Source organism: Manihot esculenta, chromosome 14 (assembly GCF_001659605.2).
Source record: "Manihot esculenta cultivar AM560-2 chromosome 14, M.esculenta_v8, whole genome shotgun sequence".
NCBI lineage: Eukaryota > Viridiplantae > Streptophyta > Magnoliopsida > Malpighiales > Euphorbiaceae > Manihot > Manihot esculenta.
The window spans coordinates 13,291,391-13,310,377 of record NC_035174.2 but is presented as its reverse complement, the minus strand read 5'-3'; the positions used below and the strand labels follow the sequence as shown (position 1 = coordinate 13,310,377).

General features: G+C 37.4%; 1 protein-coding gene across 2 annotated transcripts; it reads right to left on the bottom strand.

Moving 5' to 3' along the window:
* Positions 1-149: 149 nt before the first annotated feature.
* LOC110631190 (1-acyl-sn-glycerol-3-phosphate acyltransferase BAT2, chloroplastic) lies at positions 150-5,319 on the bottom strand. 2 transcript variants are annotated; one of them, XM_021778929.2, is made up of 7 exons: positions 4,957-5,319; positions 4,837-4,877; positions 3,570-3,642; positions 2,339-2,533; positions 1,847-2,253; positions 1,587-1,688; positions 150-721 (listed from the first exon to the last, which is right to left on the bottom strand). In XM_021778929.2, the coding sequence occupies exons 1-7, from the start codon at positions 4,997-4,999 to the stop codon at positions 506-508; spliced, it is 1,077 nt and encodes a 358-aa protein (XP_021634621.1). In that variant the 5' UTR covers positions 5,000-5,319; the 3' UTR covers positions 150-505. The 2 variants fall into 2 exon arrangements, with proteins under 2 accessions (XP_021634621.1, XP_021634622.1); XM_021778930.2 differs by having other exon boundaries at positions 2,339-2,530.
* Positions 5,320-18,987: the final 13,668 nt, after the last annotated feature.

The window sequence follows — 18,987 nt, the reverse complement described above, 5'->3', positions numbered from 1 at the left end:
TATTGCCGTAATGATCTTATCATCGTAGGCTCCAATTTGTTATTCTGCTTCACAAATAACCATCATGACATATATCCTATAAAGCGTCCCCTTTCAAGAGATCATTTCTGTGTACAACTAGTAACTGCTTCATTATTTCCTTTGAATGACAAAAAAAAAAAAAAAGACAAGGTTTCAACGGTGAACTTTCAGAAACTACAGACAACTTGAAATCACCTTTTTATTGATGCAACTGCGATTTGGCAAAATTCACCAAACCCAGTTCATGTAGAAGTGGTACAAAATTTCTCTCCGCTCTGCATCATGGCAAAGTCCAGGCAGAGCCATGACCTGCATTCCAGATGATATCGTTACCGACTTGTATATTGTTCAATAACTGCAGCTTCAGAAAACATCTGCCATACTAAACATCCAACCTTGAGAAAGACTACGGTCAATTCAGCCAATGATTCTCATTCGTGTAAGAACAAGCACCTAATACCACCAACCCATTGGAATTAAAATATCAACTTTGCTGTTCAAGCACACTTGCAATTTTATTTCTAACTTCTTTGCATAGAACTTCAGGATCACTTCCTTCTACTGGCTTATGAACAACAACCCTTACAGACCCAAAATTCAAGATACCCTCCATTCCTGAAGGCATGATTTCTCCGGTACCCACAAGGGTAATAGGGACTACAGGCACCTTAGTTTTTGCTGCAACGGAGAACGCCCCTTTCTGCACATCACAACACACGCATACACACGCACCCCAAAAAAAAAAAGAATTAAACAAAGTCTGCAGTATTCCTCCAAAGTTATCTAGAACCATTCAAATATTAATCACAATTTAAAGATGTATCACAAAGCATAAGCATGCGCACACGCACACGCACACGCACGCGCACACGCACACGCACACGCACGCGCACACACACGCGCACACACACACACACACACACACACAGAGAGAGGGGGGGGGGGGGGGGGAGAGAGAGAGAGAGAAACTGAGACTGGCTACTACAAGGATTGTTGGGTACCCCTCCATCTAGAATCATCATGCATCAGATTCAAAACATCCCCAAGAGGAAATGTAGGTTCATTCTCAAACAAATGAAGAATTTACAAGAGCAGTTTGAAATTCAGAAAACAAAAGCTACATAAGCGCATGAATTTTGAGGCCCTATGTTCCTTGTTACAAACAATTAAGGCTTTGAATAGCTACATTCCTCCCGATGACACAGCTTCCTATTTCTAACACTATTTTCATAATCAGAGAGATTGACAATTGCATCCAAAGAAAAGAAAATCTACTGCATGTCTAAGTGCATCCATTATTGTATTTTCAATACTAGAACATGTCACATCTAATTGGAGAGAAGGAGAGAAGAAAGGAACACTAATACCCATTTTTTTTCCTTTTTCTTTTCAATGTGATAGATCTCAGTAACCAAACGCATATCATCATTAAGGATTTTCTAAAAATATAAATGATAATATGGTTTTAACACAAGTAGCAATCATTTTCTCAAGAAAATCCTTATCATGGAACAACTGAGCAAGAGTTCTTTATCAAGAAAATGGAATACTCAAATGACTCTTACCTTGAAAGTGCCTAATTTTCCATCTTTACTCCGTGTTCCCTCTGGGAAGAAAAGTACAGATGCCCCCTTCTTCACTAGTTCTATACACTGTTTTAGACATTCCTACACATACAAAGCGGTCAGAACTTCAAATCCAAAACCAACCATGCAGGCACAACTCACAGAGAATAAAAGCAAACAATAATCTTGCCATCTATCTGAATAAAACAAAATGGGTGCAGCTGTATCGATAAAAACAGGAGAAAAATATGGCTTCTTACCAACTGGCTTCTGCTGTCCATGCGCTTCAAAGGAATGACTCCCAGCATAAACATGGCCCATCCAATAATGGGAAATAGAAATATCCCTGTCTTGCTTATAAACTTAAAGCTTCTTCCAAGGGTGAGAAGGGTATATATGTCTAGATAACTCTGGTGGTTTGAAACATATACAGCAGGGGCATTTGGAGGAGGTAGATTCTCCAATCCCTCATACTTAATTCTAAAAAAAGGAGAGACAGTTAACAATGCCCAAATTTTGGCAATGAAAAATTGTGCTTTTCTTTGATATCGATCGAACAAGAGCACAAAAGGATGTTGTACCAACATCAGCACAAACAGAAAAATGGCAGCAATAGCAGTTACAACGTAGAAGCACACTCCTCTAACTTTTGATCCTAATTTACTTTCTGCACTTTAGAGAAGTTTTACAGAAGACAACAATTAGCCAAGGTGAAATTGAATTAAAGCAAATATCTGACAAATGCCTGCTACCTGACAATGAATAGGAAGAATTGGGAATCCCATTTCCCACAAGTTCAGATCTTACAACTGTGTGCCTTTGCAACTTGTTCCTTTTATTCAATTCATAGTCAAAACATGGCCAGTTCAACTCCTGTTGCAAGTGATAAGTCCACAATTTTCCCACATGCTTCCTTTTAATGCATAAAGAGGCACTCAAATTATCTGCTGAAAAATAAAATGAACTATTTAAAAGATCCCGATCAAACAAAACACCCAAAGGAGTGAATGCAAGGCAATAAAAATGATAATCATAACAAAAATTTTGCTAAGCAAAACTAAACAACCGAAGGAAAAGCAATAACACAGAGATCTGATATTGATATTGTCATGAAGTTCTGATAATCCCAGAATATTATTTTCAAGGATACTAAATTAGACGGTCATCATCTATTCAAATATCTAATGATTGAATATGTTTATGAACATTGTGCATATAAAGATAGCATAATCTCTGTACATATTAGTATTACCATATTTAGCAGTATCTCTGAATATAATATTCTGTTGTATGCTAAAGAGGTCCATAATTTCTGTTTAATAAAATATCTAATCAGATTATACGTGTGGTGTGAGTATGTGAGTGAAGGGGGGAGAAAGAGAGGCCATACGTTTCTGTAAACTAAAGTTACATCTCTTAATATAAGTAGAAAGAGATTACTCAAACCTTAACCAACAACTTTTGTGGTTAGTACTCATTACTACATGCCAATAAAGTAGAAAGAAGAAGCCTACAGCAAGAGATATATGATAATGTCACCAAACCAGCAGTGACAAGCTATTTGACCAAAAAAAAAAAAAAAAAAGGCAGTCTGCATACTTCCAAACTCCTACACTCTTCTCACCATCTTGTCTAAAAAAAAACCCAATAAATAAATAAATGAAGCTGAGTAATTTTATTGGAAAGGGTTAAAAGAAAGTGCACAGGCACAAAAGAACTCCACATAAGTATACAAAACAAACCTGTCATATTATGCATCACATGTGTGAAGAACACTTAAACTACATTAGGTATTACTTAGTTGCATTATGCATAAAAAAATAAAATTATTTACCAGGCAATTGAGCAATCCATGAAGAACCAAATCACAATTATGTGTTCAAAGTCTTCACAGAGTTACTTATTCAATTGCAATATTTTCGGTCATTCATTTATGGAAGAGCATATGTAATTAACTTACATGACTAGGAACAATTCACTTACAGTTATCTGAATTTCTCAAAATTGCTCGACTAATTGGAGAGTGTCCAACAAATAGTCCTCTACACTCATAGAACTGCAATTAGTAAAATGTAAACAATTCAATCAAGAAGCAAATCTTAAGTATGTGGAAAAGGCAAAAGTAATTTCTTATCTGTGAGTTGTCAGTAATCCACAACATTTGAGTTATTATACAAGCAATGGCATAAAGATGGATCAAAAAGTTGAGAGAGAGAGAGAGAAGGAAATGGTGTTCCCTGATTCCCAACTTAAATAGTCCAATGTTAGTTCTTCATACCAGTATCTTACAAGGGCATTTTACAAATTGATGTTCTAAAAAAAATAATAAATAAATACCAAAAGGTGTTGAGTGGGAACTTAATTAGCAAAGGATGGTGCTCTTCATCAAAATGCCATTATAATTTGCATTTGGCAATTTTTTTTCTGCTCTGCTGGACACAACTGACAATCACGTCCAGCAGCACAAATGCGACTGACAGTCATGTCTAGGTAATTTTTTTAAGAAAAAAAATTCAAACGCAAATTATAGCAGCATTTTGATTAAAAAACACCACTCTTTAGTAATTAAATTCTCACTCAACACCCTTTGGTAAACTTTTTATTTTTTCAACAAGACCAATTTGTAAAAAGCCCATGTAACAAGCATACATAAGCAGGTCGCAATGTTGGTTATGTGGAAGAAGATAGGGTACACTTTCACAACCACCTCACCCCTCTAACCCCAAAAAACCAATCTAGTCTTTTAGCCAAAACAAAGCCAGTACATAATAAGAATGATACAATCTCTAGAAGAAAGATTTGTTTCTAACAAGATTTGATCTCCCACCATTTATTTGAATGAGTCAATTAGAAACCACCATAGAACTATCGTAATCAACATGGCCCATAACAACCAAAGCTATAATATCAATACCTTCCATAGTTGCAATTCTGTAAGAAATTAATCATAAGGTGTTGCCATCAATTGGGTGACAATACAAACTACAGAAATCACAAAGACACAAACTAAAGAAAAAGAGCACACATGAGAATGTCAAGATAGGAAAGCCCAATCCGAACTAACCAATCAAGAAGGGGAAAAAAATCATCCATTTTCCCCTATCATTTCTTTCCAATTTCCCAGCAACCAACCAGGCACAAACAACGACATTCTAGAAACTCTCCACGCACCCACCTTCCAAAAGAAACAGACAAACAAAAGCATGGGATGGAATTTACTACATAATAGAAAAGTGGTAGAGATAAATACCCGCAATGAAGACGAAGGGCAAAGGCTGGATCTTCTATAACCTGAAAGTTCAATAGAAAATATTAGAAACAAAGAAGCGTATAACAACAAAAACAACAAGCGATAGACATGTATATTTACTGAGATGAAGAGGATTATGAATTGGGTGAGAAGCGACTTCCATGAATGGGATGAAAACGAGCAAAATGAATCTGTTATTATGTGCAGCCCACAAGACTGATATAAAGAACAGAAAGACGGGGAAAAAGGCAAAGGGTAGGGTTTTGAAGGAGGCAGAAAGCAGTGAAATTGAAATTTTTTGTAAATTTCGAGGTAATATTCCTTTATCTAGTGTGCTGAGGTCAGCAATTGCCACCGCTTTGTGGGTTTGGATTGGGATTGGAAGATGACTTTGTCGTCTTCTCCGCAGAGTGCGGTCTTAAAGTTGTGTGTTTTACCTTCTTGAAGATTTCCTGAAACGCTTCACTTTTGCTTTCTAGGATTTTATTTCTTTTTTATTTAAATTAATTTCCTACATTAGCCCTATAATTTAATTGTATATTTTGTATCACACGACTACAGATTAAAAAAATTCAATCAAACATTCTGGTGTGAGACGATTGAATATGAGAGAGAGAGAGAAAGAGAGAGAGAGAGAGCCCAAATTCATCAAATCCAGATTCAATAAATGATGTATATACAATTAAAGCAAAATTCGGCGAACTCATCAAACCCAGATGGAGACAAGGCGGTCGATGGAGACCGGGAGAAGACTTGTTTACGGATGGAGACCGCGAGAGACTAGTTTGTATGTCGCGAGAACCCAAGCTCTGGCTGCTTCCTTCTTTATAAAATGGGGGTCTTCTTCTTCCAGCTTCTTCCTTCTTCTTTCTCCGCTTCATTTTTATTTTTTTCTACAACTTTTGCCTATCCAGACTCTAGTTTATGAACCTGATTTGAACGTTGGAGGGTCTTTATTGGGGCATTCTCGGTAGAACCCTTACTATCTTTCCTTATTTTGCAGATTATTTTCTCAAATCGAGCATTGAGGGACTCATATGATAGAGTAAGAAGAAAACCAAATCTATCAATTGGTGTCGTCTGTGGGGACGAAAGAGATTTTACTATCTCTAAAGTTTCTAAATTCACCCATTGAGATCCATATGAAGGTATGAAAGTTTGTGTGAAAAGGAAGCTGGAGGTTTACAATAACCCAGTTGAAAAGAAAGATTCATTATGTTCAAGAATATCTCGATAGTTTTTCAGATAGTTTGTTTTAATATTTATTGAATTTTATTATTACTAACTTTTTCTTTGAAATATGGTGAAATGAAATTTCAGATCGAAATACTTATCTATAAGTATAAAATTTTAATCTTTTCTATAAAAAGAAAAAAGAATGAGCGATATATATATTTGTTGAAATTGTGAGGTCAGCCGTACATATGTTGTAAATGTTAGATAAGCAGATTGGCTATAAGGTCCCAAGTTAGCAAGTTAGAGTTTATTAATAAATAAAAGACAAAATAAAAAAAGGGATCCGCAAGGAAAAATAAAGCAAGTTGGGTAGATTGGACAACTCTCTAACTGGACAACAAATAGGCATCGTACTGCAATAAAGGATGAAAAATAGGTCGGCGGAAGAACTCAGGTAAAAAGACTCCAACTGTTTAAATGTTTAACAAGTTGGTGGAAGGAAGTGCCAGCGGGTCATTCTCCACAAATCAGAGGAAAGACCCGGCAAGTTAAAGAGGTGGAGTATGGAAGGCTTTGAGCAAGAAACTCAAACTCTGTCAATCACAAATTTTGATTGAGGACCTCGGCAGAGTTTGTTAGTCAGAGCATTGAGAGGTGGTTTGGTTGGAATAGCAAGATTGGAAAAAGCTTAAGCTGCCAAAGATGCGTTGACCTGATGAGGAAATCGCTGGTCTGGTCGAACTCCAACAAGTGAGGTCGACACGACGCTGAAATGGACCACCTGTCAATGTAGATAGCTGGACATGATGGAGCCAACACCACATGTCTACGAATGAAGAAACCACAACCTTTAAGAGTTAAAACAGACACCACCACCAGATGATCAACTTTCGAGTGGGAAGGCTTTAGCAGATCACACTCAATAGGTCGGAGAAAGAGCCCAGACAGGTCGATAAAGCAAATTTGAAAAAAACGACTTCAGCAAACCAACGAGAGGTCCCCAGTAAACATCACGAGCCCGACTGGACATTGAACAACTTGAATAAATCAGGATTATACTTGATAATGGATGGACTCATGCTTGAGATTGAACGCGAGAAGTCAGATAGATGTATGCTTGAGGTCAGAGTCATATTTGAAGTCGGTCTCGCATTCCTAGTCGGATGGTCGTACTGTCCTCAAGATTCAAATTAGCAAGTCGGCCGGATTGGGTGAGTTGGGAAAATGGATTGGACGACTGGTCGGAGTAGCAGGACTGAAAAGAGCTCGATAAATCCAATAATCACAATATTGTAAGTGAAAGCACGTCGGCTTGAGAAGGAATCACTGGTTGAATTTTACTAAAGTCAATAACGTTGTTAAGAGATTACACATTGAAGTCGGACCCATGCTCAAAATTAGATCCGTGCTAGAGATCAGAGCCCTGTTTGAGGTCGGACTCGCATTTTAGGTCGGATAGGATGATGTTGTAGAGCAGCCAGGGCGTGACTCATAGCCATCCAACTTGGTGGGACAACAGCGCCCCTCAAGTATCGGTGCGACAGGGAGACAACAAGAAATGATCAAATACCCAAGCCGATCGAGGAGGGATTCGGGTTGTACATGTTGGCCAACTTGAAGACAAGTGAAATTGGGGTGCGGCTGCCACCTGGCCTCACTGAAGTTGAGCGAGTCGTGCAGCACGTTAGCCAACTTGGGAACTACATATCCAAATTGACAAACAGACGAGTTGGTTAAGGCTGAGAGGGCTCTCTTGTGGAGGAAGACCCAATGGCCATGCAGATATGCATTTGCTCAGTTAGAAGGAAAAAGGTAAGGAAAGCTTTATTTACAAAATAAACTATTAGTTAGGTTGCCGATACATCCTTTGAAATACAGGTGTTGTTATCTCCTGTAAATAAAATATATATATATATATATATATATATATATATATATATATATATATATATATATATATATATATATATATATATATATATATATATATATATAATTTTATTGCGTAAAATATTCCTCAACTGTTATAACGAAAGGAGAAGATTAAAAATAACAATTAATTATCTTGCTTACATTAATAGGGAGACCATCATAATTTGCCACATAAAATAATTCTAACTTATTTATGTCCAATGCCATTGACCCATTATTATCATCATTCAAAGGGCAACCTAGACATTTTGTCATGATCACAATATTGCCATCAAATTATAAATAAGCAAAATAGAAATTAAATTTTAAAATTGCTTCTTGCTATGTATGCTCATTATTTTGCTTTAGAATTTCAAGACTGCCTTTTAGTTACTGACAATTGTTTTTTATTAATTATTAGTGAATACAAAGGTTTTCATAGATTTATCAAAAGGTATGTCTTGCATGTAAATAATAACACCAAATCTAATTAAAGTATACTTACCTGAGCTTAAATATCTTGATAATTGTTTACATAACATTAAAATTCAAGTATTATCATGAAAATTTTATTATTAATTAGTATTAGCACAGACATTCCTAAGAGAAAGATCATGTATTTTATAGATTGAAAAATCTTGGAGAAATTTACACATGTAAAATATTAGTTTTTGAATATCTAAATTGCATGAGTTAATATTGTTAGTTAAAACTAATATTTACATTCATCTGAAATATGAAACTAAGTGCCATGTGTGACATATTATTTTTTTGATAAATATTATTGAATTAACAATAAGCATTCTCGTTATGTACGCTCTATGCAAGCTCTTATTTTGCAGAAAAAATTCATAAGAAACAGTAAGGCCAAAGAGCCTGAATCCTGAGTGAAGCCCTCAGTGAGGTAGGTGATTGGTCATAGAAAATGACTCCCAGCACCACAAAATCGAGCTGAGAGGATGAAGCGACAGTAAGGCCAAAGAGCCTGAATCTTGAGCAAGCCCTCAGTGAGATAGGTGACTGGCCTCAGAAAATGACCCCCAGCACCACAAAACTGAGCTGAGAGGACGAAGCGACAGTAAGGCCAAAGAGCCTGAATCTTGAGCAAGCCCTCAGTGAGGTCCCTCAGTGAGGTAGGTGACTGGCCTCGGAAAATGATCCCAGAACCACAAAACCGAGCTGAGAGGATGAAGAGACAGTAAGGCCAAAGAGCCTGAATCTTGAGCAATCCCTCAGTGAGGTAGGTGACTGGCCTTGGAAAATGACCCCCTACACCACAAAACCAACTGAGATGATGAAGCGACAATAAGGCCAAAAGAGCTTGAATCCACGCAAGGCTAAAGAGCCTGGAAGCAACAGTAGGGCCAAAGAGGCTGAATCTTGCGCAAGACCTTAGTGAGGTAGGTGACCGGCCTCGGAAAATGACCCCCGACACCATAAAATCGGTTGAGATGATGAAGCGACAGTAAGGCCAAAAGAGCCTAAATCCACGCAAGGCTAAAGAGCCTAAAAGCGACAGTAAGGCCAAAAAGCCTGAATCTTGAGCAAGGTCGAGGAGCCTGGAAGCGACAGTAAGGCCAACAAGCCTAAATCCCGAATAGATCTACCCAAAACCGAGCTGAGAGGGAAAGAAGCCCTCAGTAAGGTAGACAACCGGTCTCAAAAAAGACCGACAATACCACGTAGCCACGCTAAAAGCACAAAGTGAGCCATTTTTTTGCCTTTTATTAAAGAATACCATATGCTTACAGCAAACAGCGGCATACGCTAACAACACACAAAAACATCACATAAGAACACAGTTTCAACCTCACATAAAAGATTGGGGCATTGGACCAAAAATGAAAAGTTAAAATCCGACCTCCTAAGGGAGCTCGGGTCATAAGCTAATAAGACCTTGGTCTCGTAAAATAGTCAGCGTATAAAGAAATAAACCTAAGGCGCCCAACGCCTGTATCATGTAGCAATGCGGCCTACTAAAGGCTAATTCAAGACTCATGGAGCCAAAATGCCAAAGCGCTATGCCGATCTCAAGAAAATGAGCTCGGTACTAGTAAAGCCAATAGGCAGACCAAATTAAGGCGAAGTGAATCCTAAGTGCTTTTCTGCTAGCTATACCAATCGGGTACCCGCAAAAATGAGAAATTTGATATTTTAGTCATCAAAAGCACTTGAACATTTTTTACCAGATGCCCTCCTCTTTGAAGCGGTGGAAGAATAAATTTTTTTATCCTCAGTCATTGGACGTCGGAAGGTTTTGGGCGTCTTCAAACTAGCTGGCATTATTGAATGGATTTGAAGAAGGATGGAGTTCATCCAAGGAAAGAAGAGGACAAAACTTTAGTCATTTCTCTTGGCGATGGCTAAAGCCCAAAGGAAAATTGACATTACCCAAGTGGTGAGGAACGCCATTTTATCTTAGCAGAGTCATTTGTTGGAAAACCAAACCCGCGATTCTCACTTGCTCAATCTTCTCAACCTTTTCGAAAGAATTCCTCTGGCTCGAAATTAGGGTACTTCTCTTTCAATCTTCTTTATTTTTTGAATTGCCTTTCTTACTTACTTTTCCTTTTGTTTGCAGGTATGGCTAAGTCATGCAGATTTACCGAGGTGGTTCGTGCTGCTCGTAAGGGTAAGGCTATTGCTGTTGGGGTTGCTAGTCCCCCTACTAAGCGTGTTCGCCCTTTAAAAGTGGTGATTGTACTTCCTCCTCCACCTCCCCATCCTGTAGCCGAGGAGTTGGCACCCCTTCAGCCTTAGGTGCTTCTGCTTCTGCCCCAACTCTTGAGCTCCTTACTGATGTCCCTTCCCTCTCTATTCCTACCCCTACGAGTGCGCTGTAGGCATTCAATGCTTGGCCTTAGCGCTAAATTGAACGCTCTCACTCCTTGATGATCCTTCTCGGAGCCTACTGCTAATCAAAGGTGTCTTGAGGTCCACAGTTCGTCGTCACTTGAATGAGGTCGAGACAAAGGAGCTTTTTGTTAATGCCATTCATTTTGTATTGAAGGGTGCCCTTTGCATCTATGTGGCCAAGGAGCGATTTAAAGCCTTGAGGCAGGAGTTTGGTGCAAACGAGACGTACAGAGGGCTCTTGGCTGAGGGACGTTCAAGATTGAAGGCCCGAGTTGCTGAAGTTGAAGGCACCCTGAAAGAGACCCTAGAGTCGGTGGACAAGCTTCAGACTAATCTAGACGTCGCCTTTGCTTCTAGCCTAGGCCTTGAGGATTGGGCTAAATCCTCTGAGTATCAAGTGGCCCTGTTGCAACACCAGATCTTGGAGCCGCAGGCTCAAGCTGAAGAGGTTTGAGCTACCTCTGCCAGGGTTGCTAAGCTCGAGGCGGAACTTAAGGAGATAATGGCCCAGAGTGTAGAGATGTTTATTTAGGGCTAGGATTCAGTGAAGAAGAAGTTGGTAAAGCATTTTCCTTCTGAAAATTTCTCCTCGATAGACAATATTCTCCCCGAGGAAGAAGATAAGGGTGAAGGGGAGCGTGTTGAAGATGCTCCCGCCGAAGAGGAGCGTGATGAAAATGCTCTCTCTGATCGGGTTTCTCCTATTAATATAATAGATGTTGAAGATATCAATATAATGGAGACTCGGGTAGATGAGCTTTAATGGAAAAGTTTTGCCCTTATTTTTGTTAAGTGTTTATACATTTTGCAAATAATATCTTTTTTTAAAAATTTACTCAAGGGGCTAACACTCGTTCGTGACGCTTGGTTACTAGCCTGACTTGTGGTCATGAAATAAGGGACTTAGTGAATTTTCAGAATGGGACTAATGTCTAGACATATGGTATGAGAGATGCTCGCCCTGTGGCAGGGGCATGAACTGACTTAGGACATTTCTTTGCTACGCTAGACTGTTACCTGACCATCATCCCGTCGGTTTCCTACCTCGTGGCCTTGATTAATGGGACCAACACCAGTCTGGTGGGAACTGCCTTGTGACCTAGTCTAGTGAAAACTATGTTGTGGCTTTGATTAGTGGGACCAACGCCAGTGGTCTAGCAGAAACCGCCTTGTGACTTGGCGTGGTGAAAATTGTCTTATGGCTTTGATTTAGTGGGACTAATACCTGAGTGGTCTGGTGAAAATCGCCTTAGGACCTAGCCTGATAAAAATTTCCTTGTGATTTTGATTTAGTGGGGCCAACACCCGAGTAGTCTTGTAACAGCCCGGACGTGATCCCCGGCACTGTTACCGTTCACGGCCCAGGGCTATCCCTCGCCTGGCCTCTTTGCCACCTCGGGCTTTCCACTGGCGTCGTGAACAGCTCTTAACATCCATTCACCCTCACGGGTTCCTGGCAGGATTTGTCCCTCGGGGGAGCCATTACGGCCCGCCCTAGCCCGAGTGGATTTGGCCCAATTCCTTCCTCTGCGAATTAGGTCGCCTCCCCCACTGCTCGAACCCTTGACCTCCCACTTTAAGGGAATAGTCTGGTGAGAGTGAGTACCAATTGTTCCAATGGAACCCCACTGCTCGAACCCTTGACCTCCCACTTTAAGGGAATAGTCTGGTGAGAGTGAGTACCAATTGTTCCAATGGAACAATTGGTACTCACTCTCACCAGACTATTCCCTTAAAGTGGGAGGTCAAGGGTTCGAGCAGTGGGGGAGGCGACCTAATTCGCAGAGGAAGGAATTGGGCCAAATCCACTCGGGCTAGGGTGGGCCGTAATGGCTCCCCCGAGGGACAAATCCTGCCAGGAACCCGTGAGGGTGAATGGATGTTAAGAGCTGTTCACGACGCCAGTGGAAAGCCCGAGGTGGCAAAGAGGCCAGGCGAGGGATAGCCCTGGGCCGTGAACGGTAACAGTGCCGGGGATCACGTCCGGGCTGTTACATAAAAAGATTGTTAATCCCTTTTGTATATACATGATCTTATGTTATGATGTTTATGTAAACTAACTCAACATAGGTTGTTTTGCCTTTAAGGCCTGATGAGATCCCACAGAGGGACTATGTTATGTATATGTTCAGAGTATGCACAGGTTGAGTTAGTTGATGACAGTATGTATGGAGAAAAGTTTTATCTTTTTATGTTTATGGTTGATCATGTATGGGATTAAACATGTTTACAGGTTATGTTAGGCTTGCTACGGGTCCCGGCGGCCTTAAGTCGACCCGGATCCTAGCGCCGGTAGCGGTCCGGATTTCCGGGGCGTTACAAGTCTGGCAAAAACCGCCTTGTGACCTGACTTGGCAAAAATTGCCTTGTGGCCTTGATTAGTGGGATCAACACCCAAGTGGTCTGGTGGAAACTGCCTTGTAACCTGGCCAGGCAAAAACTGCCTTGTGGCCTTGATTAGTAGGACCAATGCCTGAGTGGTCTGGCGGAAACCGCCTTGTGACCTGCCCTAGCGAAAACTGCCTTGCGGCCTTGATTAGTGGGACTAATGGCTGAGTGATTTGATGGAAACTACCTTGTGACCTAGCCTAACAAAAATTGCCTTATGGCTTGGATTAGTGGGATCAATGCCTGAGTGATCTGGCAGAAACTGCCTTGTGACCTGACCTAGCGCAAACTGTCTTGTGGCCTTGATTAGTGGGACCAACGCCCGAGCTATCTAGCAAAAACCGTCTTGTGATCTGGTCTGGCGAAAACCATCTTGTGGTCTTGATTAGTGGGACCAATTCCCAAGTGGTTTGGCAAAAATCACCTTGTGACTTGGACTGGCGAAATCTGCCTTGTGGCCTTATAACTTTGAATTGTTTTGTCTCTTTTCCTCTTTTTTAGGGAAGGCAATCTATTACTCCTTATCATATGAAAATACCTTGTTAGTTTTTTTATTAAAAGAATATCCTCCTTTTACAAATGAGGGTGGAGCCATCCGGTTCCCTCAAATGGCTGACTTATGAAATTTTTGGGCGGATGACTCTCAAGGGCAGATGATTCCCAAGATTTTTAAATGTTTTCTACCTACTCGGTAATTAAGTTTGCAATCTGCTTACTTTTCCTATCCTTTTCCGAGTCCTTTTATTATCACATGTATGACCCCTACGGGTTCTCTATCAAGGGTTGTCTTAGAAGTTGTTTCCTCGGGTTCATATCTCTTTTCTTCTTTTCCTTTCTTTGTGAATTTTTGCAGGGTGACATCCCTTATCAGCCTTTCAATCTCATCCTTTAGTTTTCGATATTCTTCCGTTGTGTGGCCATGATCTTCATGGAAGCGACAATACTTTATCCTGTCTTGTTTCTCTACTTTCTCAGGATTGAGCTTGGGAGGTCACTTGATTTCTTTGTCATTTTTCCTAATCTACATCAAGATACAAGTTCGTGAGTCACTTAGCATAGTGTAATTCTTAGACTTACTCTATTCGTCCCTTTTTCGCGAGATGGGATAACTCTTGTGATCTCCTTCATGTCCTCATCTCTCGGGCTTTTGAATCTACTTCTGATTTGCCCTCTTGTCTTTTTTCAGCACTTAAACTTCATCATCCAGTCTGATATACTTCTGAGTTTTGTCTATCAACTGTTGGTATGTTACGGTTGGATTTTTAATTAAGAAATCCATGAAATTGATATTGTGGGTTCCTTTCTTTAAAACCTTACATACTATCTCATGGTTTAACTCTTTCACCTTTATGGCTTTAGCATTGAAACGGAAAATAAAACTGCTTAAAGGCTCGCCCTCTCCCTAGTGAATCTTTCGCAGGTCAAAGAAAAGTTTTTTGGGAGGTATACAAGTAATAAATCTAAATTCGAATAACGTTGTAAACCATGTAAAATTTTGAACTGAACCAGGACATAGGTGTTGGTACCTTTTTTGAGCCAAACTTGTGGGTGTTGATGGAAACACTTAGCATAACACAAAATCATTAACGTCATGAAGCTGCATGATCTTTCTGAAGATGGCCAGATGGCTTCTGGGGTTTGCCATTCTACCGTACTTGTCTAAACTGGAATGGAATTGATTGGCGTCCTAGGCTTAGATTGATGACGTTGCCGGAATGGAATTGTGTTGTGATGGGCTAGAGCCTGCAAGGAAAAAAATATGAGGCAGTGGCGTGTGCATATGATAGCCACTCCGATGCTCAAATCAGAATCTTGAAGAATAGAGATGATGCAATAAATTACTTAGAACTTGAGTAGTACGAGAGAATAATGTACCTTTATCTTTGTGGTTCTTTTCCTTTTATACTTGATATTGTTGTGATGACATGGTCGGAATAAAACTGTATTGTGATTGGTCAAAACCTGTAAGGGAGAAAACATAAGGTGGTGGTGGGTGCTCACGGTAGCCACTCCGACGCTCATGTCGATATCTCGACAAGTAGAGAAAATGCAATGAATTGCTAAGAGTTTTAGTGTTAGAGAATAATGTACTTTTATCTCTAAAATTCTTCTCTTTTTACACTGTAAGAGGTAGAGATGAATATGATATTTTTTTTTTATAATCCTACGGGATATCACCAGCTAATAGATAGAAATTCTGCGATCATAGGTGTAATAGGGATATATTGGACTGTACTTGATAATGATAATTTCATGTCGAGGCTCACCTTGTATTTTAGGTGATGACCCGAGTGTTTTCGGTGTTCGAATCTTACTTTCTCAAGATAGACCGCCTTTCTTACGTGTCATATTCTTGTCACGTGGTTCTATATCGTAGTGACAGGTCGCGGCTTTCCTCAAGCGATGTCATGTAACATCATTTATTAAAACAAAGACTAAATTTAATTAATTGATTTTAAATATTTCTTATGCAAATTATTTATATAAATTTAAAATTTAAAATTTTTATATTTAAATTCTTTAAATTAAGTTTTTATTTTATTATAATTCAATTAAAATAAAAAGTAGTTTTGCATCTAAAAACTTATTTTTTTTTTCCTTTTAAATCGATTTGTATTAAAAATATTTTAAAAATAAAAAATATGAAAATATCCTTTCACCTTATTAAACCAAAAAATCAAAATTTTAATATATGATGTGACACTATATATATTTTGTAAATTAAAATAAAAAAAATCCTTTTTTCCCTTTAAAATTGATTTTCATAAAAATTGATTAAAAGTGTAGCAAAATAAGCCTAATAAAATTTTAAATCTATTTAATTTTTTTTAGAATTATAATATATCACATAGAAAACAAAACAAAATAAATATAATCTATAATATATCTACAATTTTATAATATATAATTTATATATCTACTAATTATAGAATTTAGTATTATAATAATTTTTTTATACAATTAAAACACAAAGATAATGATTATATAGAGTATAAGCTAATACAGAAAATTAGTACAATATTCTTCGCTTCATGAAAAAAGATTAGATTAATAAGAGAATAATATTGATAGATTTAGTTTTCTTATTGGTTCCTTCAATACTCGATTTGAGGAAAAAATATGCAAAATAAGAAAATATGGTTAGGGGTCTACAAGGGATGTCCCAGTGAAGATCCTCCGACGTTCAAGTTAAATTCATAAACTAGAGTAGTTTGGATAGGTAAGAGTTGCAGAGAAAAATAAAAATAAAGTGGAGGAAGAAGAAGACCCTCTAGTGATGTATAACTGTCTCTGTTACAGCGTCACCTGTCCCGTCACTCAGCAGCTCCATACGTACGGATGTGTCAGAACACTTCTCCACGCCAGGTGGCCATTTAATTCTCCCCGACGCGCACATGGATAGGGCTGCGAGGTGACTGGACCTCCTCCTCTACTTCTTGTTACGTCACCGGACTAGACTTCCTTCAGATGGGCCCGTGCGTGTGACCTGTCCGGCCTGCTTCTCGTTGCTGGGCTGGGGCGCACCGTGTGGGGCTGGTTGGCTTGGAGGAAGGTTTGGTGGATCTTGGATCTACGTCCTTCTTTTAAGATCTGGCCTTGCCTCCAGAAGCATGAAACTGGCGGTTATCAAATATTATAATCTTGGTTAAACAATTAATTAATGATATAAAATCATTAAAAAAATCTTCACTTTGTGTTGATTATTATAAGAAAATTTTAATAAAATTTATTTATTAGCAACTTAAAATTTGATACTAATTTTTTTTTAATTTTCTATATAGTTATAAATGTAATTTTATATTTTCTTAATTTATAATTTATTAGACCTAATTCACTTAACAAGTATTTAATAAAATCTTTTTCAATCTCAATCTTGTAAAAAGAATATCTTATTTAATTAAAATTACTGACTTTTTTTATAATATAAAAGTTAATATCATTTCTGTGAAATAATGATAAATTTTGATTTTTAAAAAGATTTCATATAAATATTTGAAAAACAATTCCATAAATATTTGAATTTTATTATAGGATGACAAGAAATTGAAAAATATTTCAAAAACTACTAAAGAAATTTTCTATTTACATGGCAATGGAAATAATTTGATGATTTCTCTCCTCCAACGAGATAAGTAGCTCATCCTTACTGATGATATTGATTTTTTTTCAAAAAAAAAAAAAAAAAAAAGAAATATAGGTAAAATTGAAAAAAAAAAAAAGCTAATTGCATGGATATATATAGAAAGTTTTTAGTTTTTTATATATTTATTTTGTTTATCATAAATAAAGTTTATTAATATTTTTTAAATCATCTTTTTTTATTCTATTGTTTATATAGTATAAGAATTTATTTATTTATTAATTAATTAGTTATTAAAAATTAATTATATTATAAATAAGAAATTTATATAAAATTACACAAAAAAAAAGTTTATGATGAATACAAAGAATATACAAAACACGTTTAATGAAAAAGCTAATTATAATAAAATATGTCTTTTTAATTTTTTCAATAAATAAAAATCATTTATTTATTTTTAATTAAAATAAATTCTAATGCATTAGCTTCATTCCTTTGGTGAAAAATGGTCTAGCATTTTCTGGTTTTGATCCTTTCTCAAAGATATTTTTATTCCATTCTGTATTTATGTATATATTCTTAGAAAAAAAAAATTAATAGTGATGTGATTTAGCGGATAATTTTTTAAATTTTTTATCAATATATTATGATATGATTGGTTTGATGTATCAATTCAGTACCGGAATACCCAATAATTTGTTCATTCTAAATTATACTGAATTAAAATAAGAAAATAAAATTAAAATCATACTAAATTTTAATTTAATTACATTTTCTAAGTGATGATACAAAAATTATAATATTATTTTATTTAAAGGAATGGGCTTCACTTATGAATATGAAGCTCTTTGAAAAGTTTAGGATCATATGTCATGTGCTTGGTACAACACTATCCACAAGGTAGCTTTCGGTTGAGCTAGTAGTGATGAAACGTGATGTTACAAACATCTTTTCCTCTTCATGCGGATTTTGAACAGTCTTAGCTTCTGCGGAACCTTGCATATTTTTTTCGTATGTCCTAACTGATCACACTTATTGCATTTAACATCAGGCCTCCACCAACATCTTTTTTCGTGGAAAAACTTGAGTGTTTCTTCTGTTTTTGTTGTTGTTGTTGTTAGCACAACCTCCAGACTTGTTGTTCTTTTTATTTGTCTTGCTACCATTGTAGGTTTGTGATTTGGCTTGCAAAGCACCCTCTACTCTTCCTTCTTGTCTCATAAGTCTCCTCTGTTCCATCGCCTTCGTATTCTTGCTTCAAGATATCCCAGATCTTGTTGGTTGTTTTGAGAATTATTATTCTATTGAAAAAATTGGAAGAGACTGCTGCAAACAGACTTGCTCTTGCTTTTGATTTTCTTTGCTTATTTTCTTTATGATTTTTAATTTGTGCTACGATTGGATTGTTTGGCAGAGGAGGAATTTCATACTCCTCTTCTACAGCTTCTCACACGCCAATAGCATCAAGATAGGCTTGGAGTAGCTGAGAACTGATGATTTATTGAGTGCAAGCCAATAATTTATACTTTGTTTATGAAAAAAGAAAAGAAAAAAGAAAAGAAAAGAAAAGATTGTTACCAGAAAATAATGCAAATGTGAAACCTAATGCCATTGTTAAATCAAACTTTTCATTTTCTAAGTTAAAAGGCTTCTGCAGGAAAATTAAAGGCTGATTTTCTTCCATTCTTTTCAAGGTCTTGCATAAAATGACTAATGAAAATAAAATAAAATAAGGAGGC